This window comes from Alternaria burnsii (genome assembly GCF_013036055.1).
Source record: "Alternaria burnsii strain CBS107.38 chromosome Unknown 715, whole genome shotgun sequence".
Taxonomy (NCBI): Eukaryota; Fungi; Ascomycota; class Dothideomycetes; order Pleosporales; family Pleosporaceae; genus Alternaria; species Alternaria burnsii.
In genome coordinates this window covers 978,835-999,530 of record NW_024066116.1, presented here as the reverse complement: position 1 = coordinate 999,530, position 20,696 = coordinate 978,835, and the positions used below count along the sequence as shown (strand labels likewise).

At 50.6% G+C, this 20,696-nt stretch overlaps 8 protein-coding genes across 8 annotated transcripts; 2 read left to right on the top strand and 6 right to left on the bottom strand.

Annotated features, from left to right (window-relative positions):
• Positions 1-485: 485 nt before the first annotated feature.
• GT037_007483 (signal peptidase) lies at positions 486-1,127 on the top strand (the record flags this gene model as incomplete). Its single annotated transcript, XM_038932530.1, has 2 exons — positions 486-525; positions 577-1,127. The coding sequence occupies 2 exons, from the start codon at positions 486-488 to the stop codon at positions 1,125-1,127; spliced, it is 591 nt and encodes a 196-aa protein (XP_038785018.1).
• Positions 1,128-1,351: 224 nt separating this feature from the next.
• GT037_007482 (uncharacterized protein) lies at positions 1,352-2,035 on the bottom strand (the record flags this gene model as incomplete). The annotated part of the gene is made up of 2 exons (XM_038932529.1): positions 1,352-1,496; positions 1,536-2,035. The coding sequence occupies 2 exons, from the start codon at positions 2,033-2,035 to the stop codon at positions 1,352-1,354; spliced, it is 645 nt and encodes a 214-aa protein (XP_038785017.1).
• Positions 2,036-2,682: 647 nt separating this feature from the next.
• Positions 2,683-4,996, bottom strand: GT037_007481 (uncharacterized protein; the record flags this gene model as incomplete). Its single annotated transcript, XM_038932528.1, has 2 exons — positions 2,683-4,184; positions 4,246-4,996. 2 exons carry the CDS (start codon positions 4,994-4,996, stop codon positions 2,683-2,685), a joined length of 2,253 nt encoding a protein of 750 aa, XP_038785016.1.
• A 487-nt stretch (positions 4,997-5,483) lies between these two features.
• On the bottom strand, positions 5,484-7,903 carry GT037_007480 (copii-coated vesicle protein; the record flags this gene model as incomplete). The annotated part of the gene is made up of 5 exons (XM_038932527.1): positions 5,484-6,028; positions 6,081-6,638; positions 6,798-6,890; positions 7,293-7,773; positions 7,880-7,903. The coding sequence occupies 5 exons, from the start codon at positions 7,901-7,903 to the stop codon at positions 5,484-5,486; spliced, it is 1,701 nt and encodes a 566-aa protein (XP_038785015.1).
• Positions 7,904-8,530: 627 nt separating this feature from the next.
• Positions 8,531-8,905, bottom strand: GT037_007479 (uncharacterized protein; the record flags this gene model as incomplete). The annotated part of the gene is made up of 1 exon (XM_038932526.1): positions 8,531-8,905. The coding sequence occupies one exon, from the start codon at positions 8,903-8,905 to the stop codon at positions 8,531-8,533; it is 375 nt and encodes a 124-aa protein (XP_038785014.1).
• Positions 8,906-9,754: 849 nt separating this feature from the next.
• Positions 9,755-10,922, bottom strand: GT037_007478 (uncharacterized protein; the record flags this gene model as incomplete). The annotated part of the gene is made up of 5 exons (XM_038932525.1): positions 9,755-9,948; positions 10,002-10,040; positions 10,093-10,684; positions 10,750-10,829; positions 10,892-10,922. 5 exons carry the CDS (start codon positions 10,920-10,922, stop codon positions 9,755-9,757), a joined length of 936 nt encoding a protein of 311 aa, XP_038785013.1.
• A 2,594-nt stretch (positions 10,923-13,516) lies between these two features.
• GT037_007477 (uncharacterized protein) lies at positions 13,517-15,633 on the top strand (the record flags this gene model as incomplete). Its single annotated transcript, XM_038932524.1, has 4 exons — positions 13,517-13,701; positions 13,866-13,977; positions 14,040-14,052; positions 14,189-15,633. The coding sequence occupies 4 exons, from the start codon at positions 13,517-13,519 to the stop codon at positions 15,631-15,633; spliced, it is 1,755 nt and encodes a 584-aa protein (XP_038785012.1).
• A 799-nt stretch (positions 15,634-16,432) lies between these two features.
• GT037_007476 (uncharacterized protein) lies at positions 16,433-20,321 on the bottom strand (the record flags this gene model as incomplete). Its single annotated transcript, XM_038932523.1, has 4 exons — positions 16,433-17,278; positions 17,334-18,107; positions 18,156-18,397; positions 18,446-20,321. 4 exons carry the CDS (start codon positions 20,319-20,321, stop codon positions 16,433-16,435), a joined length of 3,738 nt encoding a protein of 1,245 aa, XP_038785011.1.
• Between the last annotated feature and the right edge of the window lie 375 nt (positions 20,322-20,696).

Below are 20,696 nucleotides of genomic sequence, written 5' to 3'. Positions count from 1 at the left end.
GCAAGCTTCTCAAAAGAGTTGGAGGGTATTCGAGGAGAGAACTTTGCGTGCGAGTGAAAGTATGTAGGAAAGAAGGAAGCACCTCTTACAGCATCTTGCAAGACCCCTCTATCCTCGAGTCCGGTTGGTGCAGGCCTAAGGAGATGATCAGCACGGGACAGCGTGACTGCCTTGTACGCTTACCGCAATGTAGCCTGCTCTGAGCTTTTTAGTCCCAATACTTCATCGTGAACATGAACCATGTTTGCGCATTCAAGTACTAGTCAGGCAAAGTTCGTGAAGTGGGATACTTACCGGCGTTAAGATTTTAGCGTCGGAGATACCACATTATCGTGCGTTCCGCACTCGGTCGTTCTTTCACTTTCATGATGCTCTAGCCATAACGACTCCGCATCGGCACTGCGAGCGCTTCCAGGCACATTGTCATAAGAACAAATATGCTAGAGCGATAACAAAGCTTAGGATCTGATTGTAATGCCGCCACCATGGACCGTTACCTCAACCACTCTCTTAGGGTGATTGGCCGTAAGTCTTTTCGGGCACTACTATCAGGGTCACTTACTAACATACCCGCAGGTAGCGTGCTCATTGTCGCGAAAGGCTTCTTCATTACACACGCATTCTCCTCCTACATCGGCGGCACAGGCTCTACTAGCGGAATCTCGATGACTCCTACAATTTCTTACGATTACCGATCTCAACCGCGGATTCTTTACTCCTCGCTCCATCGCCGTATGCGTAACCTGCACGTTGGCGATGTCATAACTTACACCCACCCTATCTTCCCGCAACTGACCGGGTGTAAGCGCATCATCGGAATGCCAGGCGACTTCGTCAGTGTAGTTACGCCTGGGCGCCGTGATTCTGATTTGGGTGCAGTAGATGTCGAAGGCAAATGGGCGAGTGTGAGAGAAGAACTGATAAGGGTACCTGAGGGACATTGCTGGATACAAGGAGATAATCTGGAATGGAGCCGGGATAGTAGATCGTTTGGGCCATTGCCATTGGGGTTAGTCAAGGCGAAAGTGCTGGCTGTTATACTGCCGTTCGAGGATGCCAAATGGCTCGGAAGTGAGCGTGATGTCATGGACCCGCAAGAGGGTGAAAGAGAGTGGGTGATGAAGTAAAGGATTGGATGGCATTGAAGTCACGACAGATTCGATCCAGGCTCTGCGACGGCTTCCAAGATTCCCCCTTGCTTGATTGGAGGAGGATGATGTTCGAGCTTGCGTTTATGTGAAGCTACGTTGCAGTCCATCAGGGTCTTTATAACCTGCGTAGCGGATGAATAACACGAAAATGTGAAATTTGTCACCATTTCAGAATTTGCACACTATCAGATGGCGTATGTTCAACATAAAAACTGGAATTGTTGCAATGATTCTGGTGACAATACTCTCATGAGAACCGTCAAGGTGAGTGTCAGGAAAAGAATCTCTTTACTACCAAGGCGTAGTGCCGCGCGACGGGCACGGGGTATCATGTTTGGATCGATTCCGCCCGAGAATAACATGTTGGTAAAGTTAGGGATCGACGCCGAAAAGTTTTGTGCAAGAGGAGTGTCGTGCGCTACTCGAAGGTCCATCTCTTCATGATATCCCCGAGGTCTCATAAAAGCTCCTGGAACAAGCCTGCTAGCTGCTAGCAGGCCTGAATATCTACGAGCTTCTGTGTTTACTCTCTGGGCGATGATATATCCTGCGGTGCGGATTGGAACGGCCGAATCCGATGATCGATTCGCCGGTGCGGCGTATAGCTCACAGCGGCAGGTTGGGCAAGCGCGATTTCGGCGCGCAGTACCGGAAAGCCAGGCGAGAAGGCACAATGTTTGGAACGTATGGCCGCATGCACCAGCTAATCGTACCACATCTTTGACAAGGTGTTCCGTACAGATTGAACAATCGGAGCTCTCAGGTTGAGCGCTTACGGGCACGACACAGACCATGAAAAACTCACCCTGGCTGCGAAGAGCGAGCATGCTAACTGCTGGTATCATGCTGGGCTCTTGGATCTCTAGACTGCTTGATTGGTTCATATCCTGGTCTTTTTCAAGGCGGATAGGAGTATATGAGTAAATGAGTAAGCGCATTGATGGAGTCTACTGACGTTCAGAGGAACCACTTATCATAGGTCGCTTGCCTTCAGTGTGTTGTAGTGATGATTCTGTTATCAAGTCCCAATGAGGTCAGGCTATACTAGAGAAGGAAGATAATACGTACACTGTGGAATCTAGTACGAAGAAGCATCATGTTTGGAGAGATTGTTTCTTTGTGGCTCACTATTGTCACACTTTTACAAGCCAGTCTACATTAGAGGCATCGAACAAACATTTGGAATAGCGACGAGACGCTTGAGAGGACCATGGCGTCTCAAATCAATTATGCTAATAGGCGGAATGATGGCCAATTGTTGAGTGAGAGCAGTCTAACTTTATCGTTCCCACCAGAGTGACTCGATCTCGCGTGCCAAAAAGCCGGCTTGAACGCTCGAAGAGTATTATTCCCTTCAACAGCTCGCAATCTTCTGTGAATGCCTTCTCAACACGCCCCCCCCCCCCCCCACCTCCCCCCACAGATGAATCTTGTAGTAATCTAAATACTGTCTGCTGTAACACTCCAAGAGATATCTGTTGTTTCTAGACCGCTTTCCTTCCAACCTCATTAAAATCATAATGGGACGAATCTACTGCGGTGCCTCTGGAGTATTGTCATCAGTGAGTGCAGGTACGAGAGACTGATCCAAAGACATGCTATTCGATATTTGCCTCTCCATATCTGCCTGCTCACGGTTCATACGCTCTAGAACCTCCTCGGCTCGCTGCCTGAATCTTGATCTCGATCCCAGGTTGTCTGCTGAGGCAAGCTGTTGATCTGATGGTGTCGCAGGATATGTGCTTACTAGAGATGATGAAATTTCCTCATTGCTGCTTGAAATCCCGGTGGGCGGTTCAGCGGTTGGCCTGTTGCCGGAGTAGTTCGAGAGGGAAGGAAGTAACTGTCCAGGTGCTTGTGTCTCGTTGTTACGTTCTCTTGTGTTGACATAATCGGCCGACCATATACTAATTCCTGAGCCTATAGCCCTTCGATCAGGGAACTCGCGAGCCGATCGCAAGTCAGGAAACGCTGGATCAGCAAGGTGAGGAATTGCAATTGGTGGTGGCCGCCCAGTTGACAAATCATCCTGTGCTTCACGTGGAAAGTGATTTGGAGCGGGTCGACGCACTACAGTCGTACGCTCTCTAGAGGCATCTGCTGCTTGCAGGTGCCGACCTAGTTGGTTTTGGACCTCACGAAGACGATCCAACAACAAGCTCTGTTCCTGTTGAAGGTCACGAATAGCGCGTTCAGTCGGTGTAAGCTCAGGCTGTGGATTGATAACTCTCGGACGGCCATGGAAATCAGGAAGCCATATAGGGTCACGGTTTCCATTAGCTGTCGTATGTTGAGAACTTGATGTTGAACGTCGTACGGTCTGTGGAGGATCTGCGTCTCTGTTGTTCAGATCTGGTTCCAGTAGTAGAGAGCGGCGCTGTGCTATTGCACGTGCTGCGAGAATGGCTCGAGACTCACGCGGTTGTACTGATTGTGTGTTCGTTGTCGGTGTTGGCGCTCCGGAGGCTCCCAGCGGCGTCAACGGTGCCCCAGAAGGGCCACCAACATTAGAAACGTGGTCCGACGTGTCTGAGTCCGCCCGTCCATTGTCAAGTTGCGAATTTCTGGGAGATCCATCAATCCGCAATGCATCAGTCATAATCTGACTAGCCTGCTGACGGCGAATAGCTCCCTCGTTAGGGAGACTTGATGTCCTTGGGGGAAGACTATCCGCGTCTTCTTGAGCTGGAGGATCGTTTCTCACATGCTCCAAGGCAACAGCGCGAGGACGCCGGTCTACACGAATGGGTTCGCCCTGCAATGTCCGACGATTAGTGATATACTGCTGCGGAGTGACAGCCAGGGCTTGTTCTGCACGCTCTTGTTGATCCACTCCCACCAAATTTTGTTGAATGCCATCATTGACCTGCCTGCGACGATCGCTATTAGATGGTCGTGTAATAGCAGGTGCTTCTTCGCGGCGGCCGAATGGTTCGCGATTAGGAAAAGATATGGGATGCAATTGGCCACGACCTATCACTGGCAGTTCGATGTTCTGAGGCGGCGCCGTACGCCCAAACTGTGGGTCTGGCTCTGAATGTAGGTGTACGAAGTCAGCGTATGTCTCACATGCAGTTTGCACAGGCATACTTACCATACAGTTCGTGTCGACAGTTCGGGCAAGTACCTCGCTTATGACCCGTACGCGGCGCGCTCTGATCGAACCAACTCTGTACACAGACTGTATGAAACATGTGACCACAAGCCTGGAACTTGACCACATCATCTGAGAGAGGTTCCAGACATATTGTACATTCGGCGTCGTTGGCAACAGGCTCCGCTGTAGTGTCAACAGCTGTCACTCCTGTCATATAGAATTCAGGTTGAGATCGAAGAGAGGGCATGTAGCTCCGAGGCCGACCAGACTGGGCTGGCTCTTGAGTTGAGTTTAGCGGCGCGTCTTGACTAGAGGCTGGTAGCCAAAGATGCTGCAGGTCTATATCTAGCATTCTAGCTCGTTCTGGACGAAGTGCATCTTGTTGCTGTTGTTCGCCCACACGCATGCTTAGATCCATGTGCCGTTGGTGCTGTTGAACTCGCCGATGCGATACAATGATTCCATGTCGCATTCTTGCATCTTCAGGACGCTGCTCTGAGGATTGCGGCAACGTCTCCGATTGAGGGCCCTGGTCAGCACTTCCGCGGACATCGTTTGACGACCGTTCTCTGTTAACGAGCACGTGTCCGCTTCCTGGACCATCCGCCAGCCTGATAGTCTGCAGTGAGGCGCTTTGATTAAGGTCGTTTGCAGAAGCCGTCCTCCGGGGTTGGGCTGGCTCGCGCGATTGAGTCCCATCTTGAGAGTGCGAATCAATTCGGTCTGGTGGCTGGCTTGGCGACGACATAGTTACAATCAAGCTGAGTTAATTCAAATCGAAAGTGGGGTGTGGTGTATTGTCAGTGTTTGGCGAGAAAAACAACAGTTATGGAGAATTGATGGTGCTGCAAATCCAAGTGAGACATAGTTGCGTACCGCGTTGTGGTACAAACGCGTCAAGCGACAAATCAAAGAAATGGAAAGTAAGGGAAAGCCTGAGATGCAAGCCGTAGTTTGCAAGAGTTGCCTAGCCATAGCACTCGCTAGTTCTATGATGTCAGCTATGTCTTTGCCTATTGTAGACGTCAAAAGAGTGAGCGGAACATACCGTTGTTGTGTAGTCGTCATCTCCCCATCTACCTTCCATCATCCATACCATGTTCTCTCGATGAGCGGTGCAGCTTAAGATAATCATAACTAGTATATTTGCATACTCACAAGACTCGAAAATGAAACTCATGTTCCCATGCCCTGAACGCCATTGAATGCATCCTCCTTCGTATCGATTCTTCTTCTTAATCCCAGCTCTTCTTTTCCACAGACGGTGTCCCGAGCACACCAACGCCATCGCCTCTTCTCCTCCTCTTACCCAGAACTTCACTTCCCCAATCAAACATCTGCCATGCCCAGCTTCCAGCTACCATAACGCCACTCACTACGTTAACCAGCCTGACAATCAACCTCCAGAAGCCTCCCGACTCTTCTACCACGGCCAGCATAATCGGCTCGATATCGAATTTAACGAACACGCCGGGTACGTAGGTCTCTGGTACTTTGTGAGACTGTGAAGTAACAGCGTATTGGTTGGTCTTGATGGCGTGCGTGGTGTGGAAGATGTTTGAGGCAGGGTGGTCCTGTGTGGACGTGATTGCTTGGAGGAGAGGAATCATCGAAGCGTCATCAGTGTAGATGGTGGGCACGATAGAGATGTAGTACTGAAACTTGTAGAACTTATCATCCGGTGTTGGTGTTACAGCGATAGTGGAGTCGAGGGGGTTGACGAGAGAGGGATAGTACGGGCCAAAAGACATTTCGCGGATGATATGAGAGAAGTTGAATGCTGTTGAACATTAGTGGCAGTGTCTTCGCGAGCCGTAACTCCTTGTACTTACAGGAATGGTCTAGATGTTCTCCAAACTCCATGTATCCATGGCCTCTCGCTGTGATGTGGAAGTCACCTTGGACCTTGTTTCCGATCAGACTTCCGTAGATACGGCAACTGTCAGTCTGACCGCGCACCCGGGGTGTCTTGCTGAACTTCCTCTTCCGCGCCTTGCCTAACTGCTCGTGGACATCCCAAAGCTCTTCCCACCCAGGCGCCTGTTTGCCGCTTTCTTTGCCCAATTCGTGCGTTCCACTCTCAATGTTCTTGCCAGTCCATTGCGACCATGATGTTGGGTCCTTGCGCAGGAGTTCGCCGGCGAGGGTGCGATCACCAGCAGCATCTTGCATATTGACGTGAAGATCAGCGCAGCGCATGGCTACTATCACGTCGAGGTTCAGTTGCATGTCGTGGGATACGCCCTTCTCGACGGCGAATGACTGCGAGGTTGTGCCAGCGAACCAGCGCGATATCTCGGACCAGGAGAGGTAGATGCATGTCAATATAAGCGTTACTGTCCATGCGGAGGAGTTGCGACCTTGGACGAGGTATGTCTTTTTTGTTTTCGCTGTAGATAAGCGTCAGCCGTGAGGTGATATCTAGCACGAAGCATGTTGTCGCGTGGGCCTGCGAGGTCGCATCACTACACGTATCTACATATCGAGACCATGATGGCACTCGTTGGTCTGGTCTTCTTCCTGCGATCAGTGTGCGAGAGAACACTTACGGAATGCATCGAAACTTGATACGATTCCACCCTTTGCTGGCCCGAACGGGTCCTCCTCGTGCCCATGGTCGCCGTAGCCGTTCATGGTGGGCACTCAAATGTGCAATCGGGGTACTGCAGACCCAATGTCGGTTCGGTGGACTGTTAGGTAGAGGAAAGAAGCGTAGATGGATTAATGAATGACATTGACAGTCGGGGCTAATGCCGCGTCGCGAAAGGCCACCTTTGGGTGCTGCAACGGCCCGCGTCCGTGCCCGCGGAAGAGGCCCGATTTGGAAACCCCCGCCACGTGCTGGTTTCACCCCTCGAGTTTGTCGCATTCAATACTAACCATCAACTAAGCTTGCAAATCATTATGTGTTCATTAATTATACTTCGCTAATCTATGATAAGTTCATCGCTATGGGAAATTCATCTTTCAAGCGGTAGTGTCTCCCAAGGCGCTGAACTTGCTGTCGCCGCCCTGGGCCAGATCCTTGTTTTCAACCCCAGCACTAGCTGCAGTCTTCTTGGAGAGGTCGAGCTCTGCCTGCCTAGCAGGGTCGTCTTTTGTACCGATCTCACCAAACTTGGTGTTGCCGCTCATGTTGGGATCTTCTGTCAAGTTGGCGCCCTTGGGCTGAAGGACGCTTGGGTCGACATTCTTTCCAGCAGCAAGACCGGTTGGTGCTGTGCCAGCCGCACCTCCTGATGAAGCACCGCTCAGACCCTTGCCTGAGCTCATGATCTTCTCCTCGTTCCATCCTTCTTGTGCGTCGCGCGCCTCGGCGTTAACAGCGGCATCGAGCTTAGTGGCGTTGGTAGCGTCGGTGGTGTTCGTGGTGGTTGATGAGGATGGCTGCTTACTTGCTGCAGCCTTAGGGTTGCCCTCGCCAAAGGAGCCAGAGTTCTTCAGAGACTCGCCTGCTAGAGAGTCTGAAGTTACGGTGCCAACACCTTCATTGATAGGAATCTTGGATGCGGGGTCGGTAGTGACCTGAGAGTAGAGAGTTAGCGAGAGTTTCACCGATATTATAACATGTCACATGAGGTCATGATAAGACCGCAAGGTACAGCATGAAAGCGCAAGGGGCAGAGTATACCTTCTGTCCGTGCGAAGCCGACATATTGATGCGATTATAGGTTCTTGAGAGGTGGTCGTTGAAATTGAGTGTCGTTCAATCGATTGAAATGAAGAGATTATATTGATTTGAGTGATGTGAGATAGTTTGGTACGCTGCAAGCTGTCGTATGTATACCTTCAACCCTCACGCCCCAGTGTACTTGCGTCATGACCTCGTCACATTGAAACATCCCACCTTGCTTCAGCCCTACCAAAACGACCCCGCTCTGGTCGAACGGCCGTAGATCGGAAACCGGCAGAGAATCCACCGTTCGTGTACTAGAATTGGGCATGCATGCATGCTGCGGCTGAGATGGCGTCAGGAACGGGTGCTACTCGGCAAGGCGCTGTTGCTATGTGTGACGTACGCGAGCACTTGTCATGATCTCGTGTATCTGGCGTCAACATCACATAAAACACACGGGATGCTGGATTGATCAACACACTCGTCATTCTCACAACATCATAATACACACATGTCGAAATGTTGACTAGTTGATTCATTTCATTCATTGATTATCGTAAGACTGCTCTTGCAGTCCGGCTACTAAACGCAGTGATAGTGGCCATCATAATCGTGAAAACGCCCATTATGCTTCGGGTATCTTATTACTCCTCCTCGTACAGTACTCTACTGTTTGCCGCTGGGGTCGTTCTTCTGGGGGTATCCGTAGTCCTTGCCAGTTGTGTCGGCAAGACCAGAGTGGTCCTTCGCCTCACGAGAGACAGCATCGTTGGGAATGCCGCCAAGTCCATCCTTAGCCTCACGTCCGGCAACACCACCAGCTCCGACAGCGGGGTCGCGGATGGCACCACCACCTGATGAGAAAGAAGCTTCTTGGCGACCGGAGCCAACGTTTACGGTGCTAGCATCGGCGGAGTTGAAGTCTGAGGCGACGGGGGGCTGCTCGGGGAGAGGGAGGTTAGACTGAGCCTCGTTGACAGCTTGGGTGTTACCCTTCATGTCGGTGGTGGTGTTGGAGTAGCCTTGCTGAGAGGAGACCATTTTGAATGTGTTTGTGCTGTATGTATGTCAGTGTGTGAAAAACAGACGCGTGCATGCTGGTGAGTTTCGAGTCTCGCGCTGAAAATGACAACTTCGAAACCACACCATTCGGTGGAATTAAACTTACGTTGTTGATATGGAGAGGGAGTTGAGGTCGTAGAGAATTTAGATCTAGTGTTGAAAATGTAATAGAAGTTGTGGTTGTGATACTGAAAAGAAATGAATGTTCAGGCGCGTTGGACTTTTATTATGGTAGCGGGGAACTGAAGCCCCACCGGTGACGTCGAGTTGATGTAATTCTCCATCGAAGATTCACGTCAAACTCTGACCAGGCCCTTCTCACATCATCGCAGATCGGGTATGCTTCTGCAAATCTAGTTAGCGCCGTGTATGCTTCGGAAGGAGCGAGCCGCAAAGTGTCGCGTGTGGTGTTGGCCGAGTGGAGGCGTACCAGGTAGTGTCTCAGGCCTAAGCGATACCAACCTCGGTCAGAACTTCACAACCCTTGTAATGAACGACGACGACATCAATCGGCAACCTTGAAAGGATTAAAGTGATTATATATCGCAATTGCAGACAGAAACCCATCGTCAACACAACCATAGCTTAAGCGCAACACAGAGATCTCAATCCAATGAAAAGCCTCATATTCGTAAACCAAACAGGCTCGAGAATGAAAGGAGAGTAGAAGAGAAGTGAGGAGAGTGAAATTTGGAGCCCCATCTCAAGTTGTTGAGTTTCCAAGGATCAACGGCCTGCCCGAGTTTCAAGGATGTTCAGGGTTGTGCGGGTATTCTTCGGCTTTGAAGTATTGTCGAACGTCCGGGAGGCTCTGGTAACGGTCGCTGCTCATGGGATCGAGGCCCAGTTACGCATAAACCAGTCCTGGAAGCGAGTTACTTGAATGTCTGGGTAAACAGCGTTGAGATAGGCGGGCACCACGAAATCGTAGCGCCCCTCTGCTGTCGCAAGGAGCGGTGCGAGCCGCCTTTGTCCAGCGGTGTCTCCTCCCAATTGAGCCATTGTCATCTGGTACTCAAGGTCTATGTCGTCCGTCAGCATCTGAGTGTGCGTCTGTACAAGGCTGTTTACTTACTCGCGGGGGCTTGGTAATCGATGCTAGCCCAGGGTCTGTCTAACAATATCTTAGCAAACCGTCTCTTCGGGCAAGGATGGACTATGCTTACTTCTACACGCCCTGATGGTTTCGACCAAAGCATGAACAGTCATGCGCTCGCCACACATGCTCATCTCAGAAGGCCATGTAGGCATGTTGAGGGCACGAACCACGAATTGTGCCACATCGTACGCAGAGGTTAAGCATATCGATGAGAGATTGTTGGCTGCGTCGTAAATTGGCGCCATGGAAGTCATCTGCCGGGGGTCCGCAATGAACTCCCCCTCGTTACCATACCCGCTGTTGACCCCGAGGCGATGAGATATCATCCCATTAACAGAGAAGCGCTCGTATAGTATGCCACAAACGAAAACCGTATACTGCATATGGCTGCGATAATGATGCAACAAAGCCAAAGCTGAGTTGCGTCCCCGATCGAGCAACGCATTCTGGCCTCGCAAACCTGGCTGGCCTTCAAATTCTGCAGGTGCAAAGCGGCGTACCCTGCACTGTACAGCCGCTTCTATGAGGCGGAGTTGTGGATTGCCCATGACAGTTGAGATGACTGTGTCAACGCCCATTAACGCGTGTTGAAGCGAAGCGGGGTTATTGTAATCCACAGCTTGACAGTTGTAGCCGGACGCTATGAGGCTTGTTTGATGCTGATGAGTATCAGTGCGGTTCCTTGTAGTCAAAATATGGTGTATCATTCCCCTGAGGCACTTACAGTCCGTGATAGGATGATCAGCTGGTGGCTCGTCGAGTTGTTGATCTCTTGGGCGATCAAGAGTGCTAGGCCAGAGGTACCTGCAAACGTAAGAAGGATGTCTGCATGAGTGGTGTTCTTGCTTGTCGAACGGATGCCTTACCTGCTATTGCGACGCGCATATTACTGGACATTGCTTCCCCAAGCTTTGTTCAGTCGAATGAATATTCTGGGGGATGTAGACTTATGACTTCAACTCTGTAACTTCTGTCCCACAGAGCTCAGACGTAAGTCGGGCTTCAATATTGTGCCCATCAACACCCTCATTGTTATGATATAGAGGCCCGTGACTCACAAGGGTGGCACTGGATCAGTGAAGACGGTAAATGGGACGCACAGATCATAGTAGCCGGCCTGAAATGTTCCAATAATGCTGAAAAGCGGCGTTCATTGGGACATCGCTTACAATGTAGACGTATGTGGAAGTGACGTTACCAATGAGCATGTTTTGAAGCGTAAAGTAACGGACGGAAAACCTGTTGTGTCAAGGAATCTCCTCAAGCCCAGTCTAGTGCTAACATGGTGGGAGAACGACTGCCACCGTCTTCTGTAACGTTCAAGGATGTCCGGAGGTAGGCGTGGCGAGATATGGTGAAGGGCTGAGGGCGGAATTCTTAGCCTCTTAGGACCAGTTGCCTATTTCCAACGCCTCTTCCGCTAGGACGCTGGTCGCCAGCCGATATAAAGGGGCCGATTCGCTGGTTTGGTGTGTATGAACGTTTCATGGCTCTTGGCTGAACATGTGATACAGTGGAAGAGATGGCACACCTGTTACTGACGTGGGATAAATGCCGGAAAGAGAGGAATAGAGGCCTAAGCTCTGCGTCTCGCCAAAGGAGTAGAGATGAAATCGATGAAAGAAAGCTCTAGCCTCGACGAATGAAAGCCAGACAGGCATTGAGACCGTGCGTAATGATGTCCTGCGATCATGCAACTAAGAAGTGAGCTCCGGCCAATTGAGGTCCTAGCTTAACGTTCAGTCATGACCCACGTCCCAGTAGTTGAGAGACGGATCGTATCGTAAGAAGGAATCCAAAGTCCCGGAATTGTTGCAGCGGAAGCGGAACCTACCTATGAAAGTGGGCCCGTAGGGCTAGCCCTACACAACGATGCGACCGCATCTCTAGCCAAACTGCAGTTTCTCGGTTGTGAAGACCTTGTGCGAGGTCCTCGGTGTAGTAGCTCGGATACACGAATGAGAATCTAGCGGCCGGGTAGTGTTGCTCTGCAAGGCCATCCAGACCGACAAACCGTTGGTGGCTAGAAGCTAGGTAGGGGAAGCCTCCACCAATCGTTCATTGTAGCAGAGGGCCAGGAGGCAGCGGGGAGTTGCCGAGATAGGGAAATGGGGCCAAAACCGGTGAGGCTCAATGGTTGCATAACGCCACAGGAACCAGGTTAAATCTTCATCGCTAAAGGCGCGAGCATTGGATCTCCAGAAGTGCCATACGCATCACGTGGATGTATGATAGTAAGCTGTCTGACGAATGCTTTCTGTCGACTTCGGTCCGAGGGAAGCAGTTTACTCATCGCCCTAGGTGCAGGCATCGTTGGCATGTATTGTTCAAGGCAGAAAGGGGCCGATAGGTCTTTACGCAAGAGAATTGTGTCTCTAAGTTACGGATAACGCCGACTCTTACACTAAAACCTTCTGCCTTGTATGGACGTCTTCACCGGTGGAGGTGGGGTAACAGGAAAATCGAACAATGAGCGTGGGATTAGACAGAAGTGTATGCAGAAGGTCAGATGCTAAGAAGGACAAGTGAGTACGCGCATCTGCGGGAATAGAGATGGAACGGTAGTTTAGTATTGTGCAGTGCATCTTACGGTGAGAGTTGTCGCCAAGGTCGTTAGACTGCAGGCCGGACCTAGATAATCGTTGGATAGCGTGTCGCTGCCTAGATCGTAACCGCGATGATGCGTAGACGGCATCGGAGGTTCCCGATGATAGAGAGTTTGTGTGGAACGTCGATGTGACTGGAACCGTGAGGTGTTTGACTCGTGTTTCGCGGGCACGATCCCAAGTGTTAGCGCGTCACGTGCCGACGTGTTTCACCGCGTTCTTTTTGAGCACTAGCTGCCTCGGCCAAACGCGCTTGCAAATAGAGCAATTCATCTCACCACGTCTCGTTCACGTGTGCATCTCGCGTAGGAGTAGACGACGTCCGAAGAGGGACCACAATCTACAGCATACGGATGCAACAGCAGGAGGACTATGCTGTGTAACTGATCGTGCCCATACGCGATCCTCGAGCGCGCTCTAAAATAGGGCTGAGAAGACTGGAAAAGCAAAATTTCATAATTGTCGTCCCGCATTCGCGTAGTTCTGCGCAAGGCGCGCCGATAAACCATGAGAAAGACGAATTCGCTCAGAGGATGCACGCGTTCGGATGAGATGCGCTTGGATAGGAAATAATTGAGCGTGTTGTTTCCTCAGCCTCAGCATGCTCGTGCATACGTGACGATCTGCAGTATGGATAATGGCAGATATGAGGCTGGTGTGATTGTGTGCACAGACGACGAGTTCAGGCAAGTGGTATGCACGACATAGGCAAGCGCCCGGCTCGGACCAATCTGATACGTACGCGACTGAAGACGCGCCTCGCACACTACTTTCCTGCCACCATATTGAACGCGTTGTGCTTCCTACTTTAATATTCATTCGCATGGTAAACCTTCTTTGATAACACCAAGTTCATTCCCCGACATTCGTTGTAATCATCCCATCATGTCCGCCTCATCGCCCCTGCCATCGTTCTCGTCACCTGCGTCATCGCGTCTTCCCACTGCTAGACGCGCCAGTTTTAGTGGTCAATTGGCCTTTCTCGTGCATTCGCAGGAAACCGTCGCGAACCATATGCCGCCGGATGTTGACAACAAGGCTCTTGCTCGCCAGAAGAGAAGACGCACCAGGTATGCTTCTATCCCATTCAAGTTCTGCCCTTCCATCGCATCCGTGTCGACCCATGTTCAACGCGTTGGTTCGTGCTCAACCTACCATCGGGAACTACTTCGGCCTACCCCGCGGGCAAGCGACACTCCAACACCCCATCAGCGCTGACCACGACATCTTGCAGCAAGGAAGACGAGGACGTCCTAAAATCCGAATACCTCAGGAATCCGAAGCCAGACAAGGCGGCACGTCTCGAAATTGTCCGAAAAGTCGCGCTTGGCGAGAAGGAAGTTCAGGTAAGGCGCCAATATTGCTCCACGTCACGAGTGTGCGCGCCCCTGCTAACATCGCGTCCTAGATCTGGTTTCAAAGTAAGTACTACCGTCTGCTCTACGCGTCGCTGCTGCTTGCTTTTCATCCGCCTTCTATTGGATCGCGCCAATATGTCGCGCGTGGCTTAACGGACGCATGATTTTCGAAACAAGTTCTGATCACCCTCTGCTTTAGATAAACGCCAAAACGACCGCCGTCGCTCACGGCCCCTCGAACCATCTTCCACAGCATCGCTGATGTCTTCTTCTTCCACCATGTCGGACCCGCTCACCGAGGACGAAACGGTAGCCATAGCGCACAATATCGATAACGCACCGGAGCCGAAAGAGTCGGACGAGTGTCCCAGGTCCGACCCACCTGAGCAGCCTGCAACACCAGAACTTACTTCAGACGAAACCATCCCAGAACCGCGCACCATCGACACTGCCATTTCCGCGCTCGATCCAGGAAGCTCCAATGAAGCAGGCGTAGAACCATCGACCGAAGCCCAAAGTACAGAAAATGCATCTGCCGAAGTAAGCAACTCGCAACAGACTGCACCATCCTCACAGGGCACCACACAACAACGCACATCATGGATATCGAACCGTCGCAGCGCGTCATTCGTCCGATATCTCGAAGACTACACGCCTGAAGTCATCACCTTTCCGAACCCTCCGCAGCCTTCTGTGTCGCCCGACAATGCGACAAAGACCCCTTCCCGACCACTGAAGCGCAAGCATTCCTTTGTACGAATATCAACCAATGAGGACGGCACAGCACGCATCGTCACCGATCTTGACAAAACCCCATCACCCCCTAAATCGAAGAAGACGCCTTCTTCCTTCTCTCGTGCTGCTGCTGGCCTGCGACGGAGCTACAGCGCAACTGGACTGAACGATCGCCTAGCTGCTGCTGCTCGAGGCGAGCCAAGCCCAAAGGTACCTAGGACAGCATCGAACATAGGAAGGAGTCGAGACTCGCGCGCGTGGGAGTTCTGGTGTGACCCAGAGAGTCGGTCAACAACCAGCTTAATAACACGTGCAGAGCAAGAAGAGAGTGGCAGTGCGGCTGACGCGATTGGCATACTACGCGCGAACCGAAGAATATTAGCACAGAACCAAGCTCGCCAAAACAGTAGCCCCCTGATGGCACGTCACAGCTCACACAAAGTGCAGGGTAGCCCACTCGTTAAAAAGTCCCGCGGTGCTATGCAACGCGCTTCGACCATCAATGGCCGCTTTTCTAACAACGACTATGCCGACTACAAGAAGGACGGCGCGAGCACTGAGTCGGACGAGTTCCCACAAACGGAAAGCGACAAGGAGAACTGGGAGCCTGACGCGCCCAAGTCTGTGCGACGCGATCGCCAGGTCGCCGCTACACCTCCTGCTTCCCGTGTAGCTCGTCGGATACTGGGAGAGAACACAGACCTGATGTCACAGACCTCAAGTCTCGGTGCAATGCTAGCCAAGGACAAGCAAAAAGGCGGTAAGGGTGTCGTCGACCCAGAGCAAGACGATGAACTGCGGCAGTTTATGCACGGTGACGATGCGAGTGGTCGTTCAAGTATAAACTCCGCAGAAGAGGCGGGATGTGTAGAGGGCCTGCTGAAGCTGAGCCAGGGTCAATGGAGATGATCAGAGTACCTTGGTGTAGCGAATGGCCGCACACGTTTCTAACGCAGTTGATGACGGGTTGGCGCAATATCGGTTTCTGGATCTTTCATCTCCATTGCATTTCAGCGCCACGGCGTTTGTATTGACATGGTCTAGACTAGGGAAAGCCTGTCATAATGGCAAAGGTGTTTGGGGGTAAAGCTGTCTAGTGTTGCATGTCAACAAGTCAGTATCTTTTTTGTCAAGCTTCCGCAAAGTCAAGCAACCTTCTGAAATAGAAGCCATATCATTCTTCAGCTCTTATTCCTCCGTGTTGTGCTTCTTCAGCGTCCAGTATTTGCAGTCAAGTTGGGTGTAGCGCACAAAATGCATCCCTAACCACCGTAGCATGGTCAGTCATCTTGGTGCACACGTGCAGTGTTGATGCCATGTCTTGACACTAAGCTCTCACAGAAACGCCCTTTCAAGACAGTTAAGTCATTACTGAAGTGTCATAGTTGCAACGAAAGTGTGTGTTGGAGAATTTACTAGTCAAGAAACTCTATAGGCTCAAAGCAAGGTCTATGATACGAACGGTGCATACAGTGCGCAGCAGGAAGACCAAAAGGACTAGAGAAAACAGAAAGCAACAACGACTAACAAGAGGCAGACGAGACAGATGCGACGCAGTCACAGATCGTAAGGAGATAAGGAAAATCCACAAAAGAAGCAATAACGAAGAAGAATGGTCGGCAACTGTGAATCAGCAGTTTTCGTAATCCACCAGCAAACGCATCTCACCCGTTGCTGTTTCGGACCTACATCCAGTACATAGTTCCCTTCAGACCTTCAGATGGTCATACTTGGATTTGGCGTTCGGTCTGAAGCCTGGCTCAGCGAGGTTATGGATGGGCGTGTTCCATCTAGTTTCAACGACTGGCCGGATGTAGTCTCTCATTTGCTGCAAAACCTGTTCTCTATCGGCCTTGTCTTCTTGTATCTCTGCTGGCGTCTTCTTGCGATTTCCAGTGCGCTGAGGACGATTGCGTGCAGCTTCTACATCAGCTTCGACCTGCTGGCGATGAGTCTCGTAGGCGTTGCGTTTAGCGTTGCTGGGATTGAACCATTCGCGCAAGTAGCAGCGACCCCGCTCCGCAAGTCTATCCGCATAATAAGCAGGAGATGCGTAAGACACGCCTGTGGTAGCCCGGACGTATGTATGGCATAGGTTGTGGGTAAGGTCCTCCAGATCAGATATCTCGATGCCCATTTCATTCTGTAGAACGAAGTAGTGGGACGATCGCGCAGTCCCCTTGATGGCGTTATGGGATTGAAGATAGAAGTCTGTGTAGTATGGTGACGTTATGGAGCTTTCCACAAGAAGTCCCGGTTTACAGTTGCCGTTTCCACGCATCTCGTCATCTTTTTGACGGGGGAAGAAACGAGTGTTGTGCCGCTTGGTGACGATGACCGCAGTTGTCTTGAATTCGGGAACATGCTTTTTGAACTGTTTGGCAACTCCGATGAACGCGTTCTTGATAGTTGAGAGCTCTTTGGTGATAACTTCGTCGTACTGAGTATCGCTCACACCGTCTCTATAATAGAGGACATTCTCGGGAAAGCGCTGGTGGAGTTGACACCACTCCGATAAACCTTCAATCAGCATGTCCCCGAGACAAGGGATGATCTGTTTAATCAGCAGCTAGCAGAGAAGCTTGGGATTGGTGTTTTGTTGAACTTACCTCTTGTTTCGCAGTTTGCAACTGCATATTGCCGCGAAACCTTCCGCCATTGGCCTCTAGAGAGCTGACAATAGCCGCGATCGAAGGCGTACCCTGTAACGCTCCGCTTCCTGGATGAGTGACGTCTGCACCAATTACAATGGTGTTTTTCAGCTGCTCTTCTACGCCTTGCACTGAGTGATTGATTCCAGCCATCTTCAGATTCGCTTTCATAGCAACATTGGCCATGTATTGTCCGAGGGCAGAGTCGTTGTTCCAATTGAGATTCTTTGGTCTCATCTTATCTTCAGTGACGCAGATAGACTGCAAGATAAAGACGATATCTGTAAGAAACTTGAAGCTGGAATAGAGATGCTGATCCTTCGTCTTCAGAAATAATACCACGATGTCGGGTACATCTTCTCGATGTTCTCGCAGATAATTCTCGAGCTTCATTCTCAGGGTGGATTCGGTGTCATCTGTTAAAGATAGTACCTGCTTAACCCTTTTAGAGGCTCGTGAAACACCAGTCTCTCTCACTTTTTGATCGAAGTTACGGGTCAACGCCCTCACTGACTCACCATGTTCGTCGACACCTTGTCCAGTGATCAAGAGCCAGTTCAGAGATTCGGCATTGCCTCTGAAGAATTGGGTCTCTTTGAGATCCCATCTTCCATTGTTTTCGTTAACGGTCTTGGTAACGGCTGTCAACGAGTACACAATTGTGGCAGGGTTGAGCTGAACGAATGGTATCTGGAGCATTCTAGGATCGAGGCTTATCGGATGGCAGTTTTTCTAGACATCTGTTAGTGTATACAAGTCACGGCAGAAAGACCATTATACCAGCTGGCCAGTTGCAGTTATCGGGATGTGTCGGAGTCCTTCTTGTTCGATTCGAGATCTTATCTCTCGGGGTTCTCGGCATGCGTTTCGGTGGAGACCGTTTGCAACAAAGTCAGGAATAATCTTCGCATATATCTGATCTGGGAGGATACGTAGATGTTCAGGGGCGAACCATGTTGGTCTACCAGCAGTACCAACATTAACCGTAGGCAAGCCAGGATGTTGCAACACTCGAGCATACTCTGTGACATACGTTAGTAATATTCTGGAAGATTGAGGGTCTAAATTACGTCTCTGCTGGTATTCTTGGACTGTAGGTTGAACTGATTGGCCCGCGATGATATTGCCATAGACATCCTTGTGTTCCCACAAGAAGGTTTGCTCGCTACATGCCTTACCAAAACCACGAATGGTCTTGATACGCGCATGTTGTCCGTCCATATTAGAACTGGTTCTCGCGCTGAATTTGTCTGGTGGTATGGCAGTGCTGCAATTTGGGTCGTTACACTTAGGATGCTTGCACTTCTTGTCCTTGGTTTCACGGCTGTAATCGATGTACACGCGTACGCCCCTGAGCGCTCTCTTAACATGATCTTTCGAATTGCCGAACGGACCGCTACCATTCTGGTAGATTTGACTCACTAACAAAGGTCTCCAGAAGGCACTATTAGCGGGGCTGACATTCAGAAGGATATTTCCCAGGGCGGAATGAACCCTATATGAATAACCGCGCAAGGCACGAAGTGGAGCGACTGCATTTCCTTCGTTCGTCTTGAGGTCAAAGTACGCATTGCGAACGTAGAACTTGTGATTGTTCAGCTGCAAAGTATCATTACTCGCAATACACTTGGTCATGATGATGTTAAGAGCGTTTTCCGCAGGGTGTGAGTCATGATTAGCTGGGTCTGGATGAGTGGTATTGGAGTATTGTTGGAGACCAAAGATGTCTACTGGTCGCAGGTACTGGAAGACAAGAGGCACCGTCGTATCGCGGTCAACGATATCGAGAAGTGCCCATGTTGACCCAACATCTGTCATCAGATCGCCGGACTGAACCCGCGCACCAGGTATATGCTGGTGTAAGTTGACCCAGGCTACGATGGTGTTTACGTTATCAGTGGCGAAGACATGCCTGTTGCTGTAAAGAAAGGGCACATTTCGGATGGCGGTGTCCATGTAGCGCTTCTTGCCAGCCCGTGACTCTGAGTCCGGGATGCCTAGAACTTGATACTCGTAGAAAGTAGTCTGTGGATCAACAGAAATTTTGAAGTAGTTGGTAAGCACCTCTCCTTTCTTTGGTCTTTCGCGAAGCGACTGTCTGATGGGATATTGTAAGGCGGTATCCTTGAGTTTCTCTAATTTTCCGTTCAATTCCCCAGTGTTCACGAGATCTGAATTTCCATTCACGTAAGCGGATGGGCCAGGAGCTCGATTGTAGCGTGAGAGCTCCCCGAAATCAACCACATGAGCGTCCTGAAGATTGGTAATTGGCACAGCAGAAGCGACAGAAGCAACAGCATTCAACCCAAAAGCAGAAGACTGGGGGGCAACTTCTGTATGAGGTTGATCTGACAACATGTTCGGGAGAGTGTGGTTTTTTATGACTGAAATCGGGGCAGTCGCTGCAGGTGTAGAACCAGTAGTAGGCACAACGGACGAACTGACAAAGCCGGAAGAGCTTTGATCGATGGACGTAGATGGGATACTAGATGATACGCCCTGAGATGCGGAACTAGCAGGTGTTTGAGAGCTCGGGACAGGGATGATGGGAGTGAACGAAAGACCAGAAGGAGCCGAACGAGGAGCGGGTGCAATTTTAATAGGAACAGTGTAATTTGACACATGTGGCCGTGAGAATCCAGTCGAGAAAGTCGTCGCATTGTCATCTCGAGGATACACAGAAAGCTGTTTTTGATGAATATATGCAATTGCAGCATCTTCCTTACCAGCATTAAAGATCTCATTTGAGAGCGAAGTTTGGTCGTTCTCCGCAGGTTTTGTGGTAGGGCAGTCCATTAGGGAATGGTTTTTCTTCTTCGTTTTAGTTCCGCCTGCTTTGCACCAGATGCATTTGGAATGCTTGAAGTCGACGTCGATCCTGCGTGCGAAACCATCGCCGAGTTCGTCTCGTGCTGTGTCCAGACTCATGTTCGGAATCTCAAACATGGTTGCGGTGTTGACAAAGTAGAATGAAGGATTGTAAATGAAGAAGGGTATCAGAAGGAAGTGTTGCAAAATCTTAAGACTGTGTCCCTGCTTTGAGTAGTCAGGTAGAGTTTCAGTTATGCTCGCTGGTGTCTTGGTCAACAGTGGCCTGCGAAAGCCTCATATACAGGTTGTCTGGCGACTCGTTGCTTGCCCATACTGTAGAGCAAGCTGACACAATCGTGTTTGGGTCACAACTTTTGAACAACAATGAACAGTCCTAAGTTGTGGTGTCTTATCGTGACGCAAACCTAGCAAGCTGGTGCTTGAGGCCAGTAAATCGATTCATTTCGCAATCTCACAATTAGTGATGGCCCAGCAATGGACGTCCCCCCG